At 44.3% G+C, this 9,642-nt stretch overlaps 1 protein-coding gene across 2 annotated transcripts; it reads left to right on the forward strand.

The window, feature by feature from the left end:
* The first annotated feature begins 250 nt into the window (after window positions 1–250).
* NUDT9 (nudix hydrolase 9) lies at window positions 251–9,450 on the forward strand. 2 transcript variants are annotated; one of them, XM_032685137.1, is made up of 8 exons: window positions 251–383; window positions 2,669–2,905; window positions 4,918–5,013; window positions 5,953–6,039; window positions 6,905–7,016; window positions 7,418–7,564; window positions 7,810–7,894; window positions 8,825–9,450. In XM_032685137.1, the coding sequence occupies exons 2-8, from the start codon at window positions 2,712–2,714 to the stop codon at window positions 8,998–9,000; spliced, it is 897 nt and encodes a 298-aa protein (XP_032541028.1). In that variant the 5' UTR covers window positions 251–383; window positions 2,669–2,711; the 3' UTR covers window positions 9,001–9,450. The 2 variants fall into 2 exon arrangements, with proteins under 2 accessions (XP_032541028.1, XP_032541026.1); XM_032685135.1 differs by lacking the exon at window positions 251–383 and adding an exon at window positions 503–799.
* Window positions 9,451–9,642: the final 192 nt, after the last annotated feature.

The following is a 9,642-nucleotide window of genomic DNA, read 5'->3' on the forward strand; positions in this document are numbered from 1 at the left end:
GCACAAGCAAAGAGGGGAAAAAAAAGAGAAATTATTCTCTGTTTCGCATGATCAGGCGGTGACCGGCCACATCCCGGGAAGCAGGGCTTCGGCACACGTCGGGGTCGCTCCGGAAGGCGAACTTTGTAAATAGCAAATGCCCTCCCCTTCCTCCTCCTCCTTTTTTTTTTTTTTAAAGTATTCATATCTGAGCTGACGTCACGCGGCATGGAGCATCCCTTTGGTTAGTTTGGGTCAGCTGGCCTCGCGGTGTCCCCTCCCGGGATGTTCCCCACGTCGCTCTTGCTGTTGGCCGGCGGAATGTTGGAGAGACAGCGCTGGTGCTGTGGGAGCGGTGCTCTGCAGTAGCCAAAACTCTGCTGTGTTCCCGGCCCCCTTTCTAGGTACCAGTGCCCAGCCTAGCACCGTAGGGAACGAGCTCCATCCCAGACAGTCCCGGTGCGGGGCGTTCGTCACTGGCGGCGCTCCGCCCAATGCGGGGCGAGCTTGTACCGGGGCCGGCGGGCGGCTCCTTCCCGGCCCGGGGGTAGGAGCTGGGAAGGAGCGGTGTCCCGGAGCGGTGTCCTGGAGCGGCTGCCTCGCACCGCCGGTCGCAGCGCTCCCATCCCGGGCCCGGCGCAGAGTCCCATTCCTGGCCGCGGGGCCGAGGCTGAGGCGGGGCTCGCCCCCGCTGCGGTGGGGCCGCGGAGGCGCCGCCGATGCCGCTGCCGGCCGGGTCCCTGCGGCGGGCGGTGGCCGTGCTCTCGTTGTCCGTGGTGCTGTCGGCCCGGAGCGCTGCCCAGCGCCGCCCGGCACACAGGTACCGCGGGCTGTGCGCGGGGGAGCCGGGCCGCGGCCCGTGTCGCTGCCGGAGGTCGGTGCCCTGTTCTGCGGGGAGCAGCCGCCGCACGGCCGGGCCGAGATCCCGGGGCTGCCCTCTATCCCGGGGCTGCCCTCTATCCCGGGGCTGCCTTTCGTCTTCTACCAGGGCAGGGGGAGCTCGGCGCGGGGCGTGCGATGGCGCTGAGGGGTGTCCCTTTTGGGCACGGCAGAAACGCAAACCGCCCTGCCCTTTGAAGTGATGTAGTTACTGAAAAATGCAAAAGGAATGTTGCCCTTTTCTACATCTCTGTTAAGGGTTTGTGGTTTTTTGAACTTCAGGTGTTTTCTGAGTTGGATATTAGGAGGAATTTCTTCACAGAAAGGGTCTTCAGGCGTTGGAATGGGATGCCCAGGGAGGTGGTGGAGTCACCGTCCCTGGAGGTGTTTAGGGAAAGACTGGACGTGGCACATGGTCTAGTTGACATGGTGGTGTTTGGTCAGAGGTTGGACTCGATCTCAGCGATCTTTTCCTACCTAATTGATTCTGTGAATTGTGCTTTTGAGAACATCAGCTCAGCAGTGAACGTGACTCGTCCTGTACTTGTGCCAATGAACTCTCAGCCTTCAGTGAGAAGCAGAACCTCCTCTCCCAGATGCACCTGAGGATTTTCACAGCATCTGAGGTGTTTGGCACTGGAACTGTTTTTTTGAAAAAGCATGGCCTGTTTTGCTGGTTATAATCTAATATTCACATCTGGGTTGAAATACCAGGGTAGATAATGTATGAGTAGGTTTTTTTTCTTTTTTATCCAAAACTCATTAGTCCCATCATCACCTTGCTCAGATATTAGGTGGTTAAAATCTAAAAACTCTTTTGCAGAGGAAATATATTTCCTTATATAGAGGAAGTGATTCTTTATTTATAACCCCCCCATAACTTTTCACTAAGAATTTATGAATATCTTGTTTCTAGGGTACTTTTCTAGGTAATAACCCCTTGCTGAGCTTTAAGGCTCTTGTCTAAAGTAACCTTTTTTTTGTAACAAGTAAAAAAAAATTGAGTTCAAGAAGGCCACTTAGTATATTGAAGAAAATCTGTATAGAGTTTTTAAGAGCTGATGAACAGGAGCTGTAACCCAACCTGTTGTATTTTACTGTTGACCGGTCTTTCAGCTTATGAAAACTCATGGCAAAATAAAATAAATAGAGGCCTCAAGTATTTTTTTCTTTTAACCTTGTTTGATAGTTCTAGCCTTCTTTTAAACTGAAAAGCACAGTACGTATTATCCCATATCTGTATTGCACAAAATGGTATTTTGGTGCTCATTGCAACTTGAAGAACTGTGTTGCTCAGGCTCTTAGATATTTCATTCTTGGTCTTACGTGGTCTACCACTGGATGCAACAGCAGGACTCTTGCAAGGCTGTGTTGTTTTATTGATGAATAGAGATTTAATAAAGATTTAAATAGATAGTTAATGCTTTAGCAGACTTCTTGCTGCATTTATCGTAAATATCCTTGAGGTGTTCCTTGTATATGATTGCTAACTAGTCACTGTTACACACAGCCTGGAATGGCAATTCTAGTTTTCAGCTTTTCCTCATGCTGTTAAGTCTTCATGTGTATTTAATAGAGTATCTTCTACTTCAAGTAGCTGATGATAAAATTCAGACTTGTTGGTCCTGCATACATTTAGTATGGTACATCACTGAAAGAAGCAGTGATATATTACTGAGAACTGTTTTCTGGAAAGAGCTGGCTCTATTCCACTTGCTATCATGTACCCTGCAGATCTGGTATTAGATTACAGGTTAAAGCCTAATGAATGAGATGCTATATTTCTTTTTTTTTGTTGTTTATATTTCAGTAACTCATCTGCAAGCTGTTGGTCCCATCTTCATCCTGTGAACATGTTCAACAGTTACAATGTTAAGTTCTACCACAGCAAAGCTCTCACCTCCCCATATCCGGGATCACACGTTGAGCGTAGCCAAGTTCCTGAAGATAAAGTGGGGTGGTTGACGGAATGGAAAGATTATAATCCCGTGGAGTACACTGCAAAGTCGGTTTTGTCTGGACCCAGTTGGGCAGATCCCCAAATCAAGTGAGTGGAAATGGTGGCTCTTTTCTTCTATGAACATGGAAGCAGAGAATAGCGATGACCTGAGTTAAGAAGATCATCGGCTTAAGTGATGTGTGATTCTGCAGTGATGTGTGAAAGTCAAGTCTAAGAAAAGTGTTGATTAGAGAACTGAGTTGTTTGGGTTAGCTGTGAAGGTCTTTGACACATGATTTTACTGAGCTGTTGATGCTGTGCAGTGTTTCTCTATGTTGTGAGCTAAATAAAAATTTCCTAATTCTCCTTAAGAATTTGGGACAGTATTTTCATAATATACTTGTTTGTTCATGGATTGAATGCAACACGAGAAAAGAAAGTAGAATTGCCATTCTTGAGTGCTCTGACTCAGGAAATATGACAGGTTGAATGCATGACTGTAGTTGCTGTGGGTTTTTTGACTATGTGTATTCATTTTTATTGATTCTGTGAATATTCTCCTCTCAAGAAATGCTGTATGCTTCTTGGCTAGAAAGTTAAATGCATGCATCTGGTGTAACTTGTGATAAATGTGAAAAGATGATTTCTATGTATGCACATCTGTGTAGGCTTTTGAGGTTTCAGCCTTACCTTCCTTGTCCCCCAGTGCTGTGTGAACATGTGCTCCTGTTTACTCTTAGTGGGGTTTAATATTCTGCTGATTACAAGGCAATCCTCAGACTCCACAGGTGTGCCGATGTTCTGCCAAGGCAAGTTGTGACAGTGTTGGGTAATCTTTTAGTAGGTGTTAGCAATACTTTAAAAATTTTAAAGTCAGGACTGAGGCCAGTTCTGGTTAGTATCTTTATTGATGATCTGGACAAGGGGATCGAGCGCACCCTCGGTCACTTTGTGGGTGACACTAAGTTGTGGCAGATTGTTTATCTGTTGGAGGGTAGGAAGGCTCTGTGGAGGGACCTGTACAGGCTGGATAAATGGGCTGAGGCCAATTGGATGAGGTTCAATAAGGTGAAGTGCTGATCCTGCACTTGGATCACAACTCCATGTAGCACTACAGGCTGGGGAAGAGTTGGAAAGCTGCCCAGCAGAAAAGGACCTGGGTGTGCTGGTAGACAGCAGCTGAACATGAGCCAGCAGTGTGCCCAGGTGGCCAAGAAGGCCAGTGACATCCTGGCCTGGATCAGGAATAGTGTGGCCAGCGGGACCAGGGCAGGGATTGTCCCCTTGTACTTGGCACTGGTGAGGCTGCATCCCAAATCCTATGTTCAGTTTGGGCCCCTCACTTGTACAAGAAAGACATTGAGGTGCTGAGGTGTGTCCAGAGAAGGGCAATGGAGCTGGGGAAGGTTCTGGAGCACAAGTCTGGTGAGGAACAGCCGAGGGAGCTGGAGGTGTTTAACCTGGACAAAAGGAGGCTCAGGGGGATCCTTATCGCTCTCTACAACTACCTGAAAGGAGGTTGTAGCAAGGTGGATGTCAGTCTCTTCTCCCAAATAACAAGGGATAGGACAGGAGGAAATAGCCTTACGTTGTGCCAGAGGGGATTTAGTTTGGATATTAGGAAAAATTTCTTCACTAAAAGATTTATCAAGCTTTGGAACAGGCTGCCCAGGGAAGTGGTTGAGTCACCGTCCCTGTAGGTATTTAAAAGACATGTAGATGTGTCACTTAGGGACATGGTTTAGTGGCGGGCTTGGCAGTGCTGGGTTAATGGTTGGACTGAATAAGTTTCAAGGTCTTTTCCAGCTGAAACAATTCTGTGATTCTACGATTCTAACTTTGACGAGAATACCTTTGAAACATTTTGTCTAAATGAAAATTTAGGGAGATATGATGTTAAATACTTTAGTTCTGCACTTTTCCTGCAGAACTAAATATAGGGAGAATATAATGAATAAAGGTTGAGACTTTATATAAAGAAAAGGGAGGGCCTGCAACATAAGTTCTGGTAAAAACTACTCATTGGTCAAATGGGTGTTGCCAGTCTGATGGTTTTTGGGGGCAGAGGGGTGTTTTGTGTTTTATAACATATCTCTATTAAATCATTATTTTCCACACAGTGATGAAGGTTTTTCTCCCAAATTCAATGAGAGAGATGGAGAAGTGGAGAGGAAGAGTCTGAATGGCTTGTATGTGGTTGAAAATGGGAGACCCCGGTGAGTGTGGTTTTTTTGTTTGCATATTTAACGTGGTACCTGCTAGAACAAAGCCAAGATAGTCTCCCCTAGAGACAGGAAAACTGATACCTTGGAGCCAGAGCTCTTCTTGGAAGAAGATTGTGGCAGAGAGGCGTGAAATGTTTAGCCAGTACTACTGCCACAACATAGGGTGGTGGTGGCGGCACTGGAGTCAGGGGAGGTCTAATACTGTCAATAGTAGGGTTTGTTGGGTTAATTGTTTGCACAGTTTGACCAGATGTGGGGCTCTGAAGCTTTTGTTCCACTTGTGTGCTAAAGTGGAGGAGCAGAGTATTTCCTTCCACTGACAAATCCTGGCGTAGCACAGATGGGTAATCTCACCTAAAAATAGTTTCTCTTCTTTCTGCCTTTTGTACATAATTGAATGCTCTGTGCTTCTATAGTCTTGGAAACTAGATTCCATTTTCAGACAAGACTGTGTGCATAATGAGAGTGATGCCTGATCAGGACCATCTCAGGACACAAGATCTGAAAAATGACAAAGCTGTTTTGTCTTTTTCCTTTGCCTGTGCTATTAAACACAAAAAGAGGTTGATGAAGGAGAAAACCATGCTGTGTCTCTTGCCTTTTAAAGCCCATGAGGACACTGAATGCATGTTGCTATCCTTTCCCTTTTTGTTATTTAATCTTCCTTAAAACTGTTTTTTTGGTTTTATTTTTTTTTTAGAATACTTGGAGCATCTTTTGAATGCGGGGAAATAAATATGTTTAGCGTACTGTTGTGTCAAGGGTATATAAATTTAGCAGTAAATAAATCCCCTTGCATTCCAGCTGGCCCTCAGAGATCAGAGGGACAATAGCATTGTCCTAACTCAGAGATCAGGGTGCAACTGGGCTTAATTTCTGATTAGAACCAGTTCAGGACTCTTAAGTTGTGTACTGTGGCATTTATTTCAGAAATCCAGCAGGAAGGACTGGCCTCACAGGCAGAGGATTGTTGGGGCGCTGGGGACCAAACCATGCTGCTGATCCCATCGTAACTAGGTAAGGGGCAGGTGACTGCAAGGTGCCCTGCAGTACAGAAAAAGTGCATTTTGTTTCTTCTGTGCATCTCTGGACAGGCTATTACTTTTTGTGGCCCTTTCGTGCGTGTATTCTCTATATGTAAGCCCATTCAGATATGGGTATCTGAGTGGAGAGATACACAGACATGAGGAACATATGGTAAAGAGTAAGGACTCACTGCTGATTACAAGCAATTGCTTCTGAAATGCTGAGAAAGCACATTAAAAAAACCCAAATAACCCAGGAAGCACAATTCAATGGAGATACATTATATGAAGAATCTTCGGAAACAAATATAAGAACTGAAAGGATTATGTGATGCTTTGATACTATACTGCCAAAAGGCCTTAAATGAGGCATGTGAAATTAAATTGCAAGAATAGGTTTTTCTGTCATAATGACACAATTGTGAAAAAAAAAAAAGAATAAAAAGCTACGTGCCTGCTTTTGTTATGCAAGAAACAGTAACTTGACTTACTGTATTGTAAGAGGATGTGTGGTTAAGATCCTCTTTTGGTCAGCGTGTGCTTTGTTTTAATGTACTTTTGCCAGCAGGATCTGTGTGTACACAAAGCATTCAGAAAAGACTGTGTAGTTAACAAAGGTGCAAGTTAGGAAGTGCCATGCTGAAGGTAGAACCGTTGTGGAAAATCATCCTGGTGCATTTTAGTTCTTCCCCTTTTCAGAATGATGCCATTGCTACCAAGTTGCTTCCTTGAAAGTCAAGGACATGCTGCTTTTGTTTAAATTTTTGTTTGGACAGCTTTTTGCTTTAACTACTGGTAGTTCTTAATCCTTTACTGAAGGCAGTGGTGGGTGTTTGTGCCCTTGTTGTTTGCTACAGGTGGAAAAGGGACGGAAGTGGCAATAAAGTTGCTCATCCAGTTACTGGCAAAGACATCTTGCAGTTCGTGGCTATCAAGAGGAGAGACTGTGGGGAGTGGGCCATTCCAGGGGTAAGGGCAAAGCTCCAGAGACATTGACATCTCCCCCCACTGGTGAGGCCGTGAGGCAATAACTGGCATGCGTGTGACAGAAGAGTGCTTTTTGATGAATGACCTGGTGTTGCAGCAGTGAGGAGAAATGCTCCTTGAACTAACTTTGCCCAGGCATCAGCTGGCATGCCTTCTGATGTTTCTGCATTGCAAAGTGGTATTCCTGTTTAAATCTGCCCATGTCTTGCTTAATGCAGGCACAGTTGATTCCACTGCAGGTTTTGAAGGACGTATGTGCTTGATCTTTACAGCTGACTGTAAAGTTCCTCCTGTGTCCAGAGTATGATGCAGGTGGATGTAATATACTAAGAGCTGGGAGTTACAGCAAGTGAAATCACCTTTTTTCTTTTTCTCCCTCTAAGGGGATGGTGGACCCAGGGGAGAAGATCAGTGCTACCCTGAAGCGGGAATTTGGGGAGGAGGCCTTGAACTCTTTGCAGAAATCGCCCGAGGAGAAAGCAAAATTGGAGAAGCAACTCCACAAGCTGTTCAGTCAGGAACACTTTGTGGTGAGCTCTGGGTCTCTTGTGATAACCTCTTCAGCTGTGCATGTAACTCACAGGTTATGGAACTTGAGAAAGTGTAGCTGAAATGAAAATAAGTTATGTTGCTCAGGTTCTTGTGGTGTAGGAAATGGAGGGGACTGTTGAAAACGGTGTAAGGGCAAATGTGTCAAAGGAAAGGAAAAAAATCTTAGTGATTCCACCTTGTTTGTTGTGATGCTGAGCTTATTTTGGTTTGTTTGGGGCCTTAGGTGTACCGAGGATATGTGGATGACCCTCGTAACACTGATAATGCCTGGATGGAGACAGAGGCTGTGAACTATCATGATGAAACAGGTGAGTATCTCCATATATGCTCTTAGTTGCCTTTTGCTTCATGTGCTTGTTTGAAATTGGGACCTATGTTGAGCTGAGAATGGCAGTGAAATTGGGGAACATGCAAGTCAGGTGTAAAATATGGGACTAGATTCTTAGAATGGTCTGTTTTCTTGGACTCATTTTTCACCTGCAAGATACATCAATCTAGTCAGGTGTTTCTGACTTGTTAAGTCAGAGACTTCATATAGTGACATTTCCACTGAATTTTGAGTAGTAGATACCAGCTGTGAAGTTTCACATGTCACTGGTCCTTGATTTATCAGCCCCCAGAACTGGGGGAAATCCTATATCTTTGGGTTTTGTTTCTAATGCAGAATTTAAAAGCGTTTTCTTGGTTGTCGTCTATGAAGTCCTGGGACTCTTTTTTTAGAAACAGAGTAAAAACTTGGAGCATTTCAGAAGCCTTTCTGCATCTCTTCTTAAGTAGTATTTTTGATTTTGAGGCCTTTAATAAAGTTTTAGTTATTCTGTTTTTTCGTAAGTGCATATATGTTTCAGAATTAAGTTTTTCATGTAGAATAATGCCTGAGAAAAGCAGCAGTCAAATGTTAGGCAAATGAACAAAAATCAAGGCAGAGGGATTGGCTAAACTTGGGGTAGTGAGTATGTATCGTCCTGATGATTTCCAGTAGCTTTTTGTGCTGCTGATGGTATCCTACGAGTGGTGACAAGGAATTACCACCACCTCCACCACTTAAAATAGTACAAGTATGAGAAAGGTTTCTGGCACAGAATCAGTGAGTGACTTATTTCTTTTTTCTCTGAGAAGAAGTGGAAGGTTGCTGCCTGTGAAGGAGCGTTGTGGAAGGGGGAACTGATTAGATCTGAGAAGAAAAAGCGAGAAGAAAAGATACAATAGCATGTCCTAATTCTTTTTTTTGTGAACAGGTGAGACAATGGATAATTTGCCTCTGGAAGCAGGTGATGATGCTGGAGTAGTGAAGTGGATTGACATCAGTGAGAAGCTTGAGCTGTATGCAAGTCATAGCTACTTCATTAAGCTTGTGACTGAGAAACGGGGAGCCCACTGGAGTGAGGATCCTGGACCTGAGTGCCATGAGTGATGTCAATGAGGAACTGACAGGCATCAAGAGAAGAATATGTTTTCCAGCCTTGAAACAGATGACTGTCATTTTGAGAGGAAATTCAGTGAAAATTCTGTGAAATTCAGCTGGAAAAAACAATGGACAGGGATAAATAGAAGGTTTTTCAGAGACTTGAGTTTACTTCTTTTGATTTCTTAGCTAGTGTGAAATGAGATGAAGGAGGAGATCTGACCTTGCTTTGCTTCCTTGTCTTTGTTATTTGCAGCTGTTTCATCATATCTGCAGATCTGCACAGCCACACTGGGATTCTGACTGGTGGGGGTTCAGAAGCTGTTCACTTTAGCTCTGTATTTTTGCACTGATTCCTTGTCAGGAATGAATCCCTAAGGGATGTGAGACTTGTAGGATAACCTGGATAATGACTTAATTTAAGTGCTACATAATAAAGTGAAGTTTCTTTTTTGAATCGTTTCGCTTGACACATCCTTGCAGTGATTTTCCATTTTGAGGGATTGGTTTTCACATTTAATTACTCTTTAGTTTATAGTATGGATGGTATTTACATCTGAACGTGTGACAATGCCTCTGTGTAAAAAGATAACTGTTGAAGGATGAAACTTGATGACTGATTTGGAGAGCTGGATTTTAAGGTCCCTCTTC

Source organism: Chiroxiphia lanceolata, chromosome 4, assembly GCF_009829145.1.
Source record: "Chiroxiphia lanceolata isolate bChiLan1 chromosome 4, bChiLan1.pri, whole genome shotgun sequence".
In the NCBI taxonomy this organism is placed as follows: Eukaryota; Metazoa; Chordata; class Aves; order Passeriformes; family Pipridae; genus Chiroxiphia; species Chiroxiphia lanceolata.

Bases quoted from the DNA above. Each gene is read 5' to 3' on its own strand.
- NUDT9 (XM_032685135.1), top strand. From the start codon at position 699: ATGCCGCTGCCGGCCGGGTCCCTGCGGCGGGCGGTGGCCGTGCTCTCG. The intron at 800-2,668 runs GTACCGCGGGCT...TTTATATTTCAG, and splicing joins CAGCGCCGCCCGGCACACAG to TAACTCATCTGCAAGCTGTT. The intron at 7,017-7,417 runs GTAAGGGCAAAG...TCTCCCTCTAAG, and splicing joins GGGAGTGGGCCATTCCAGGG to GGGATGGTGGACCCAGGGGA.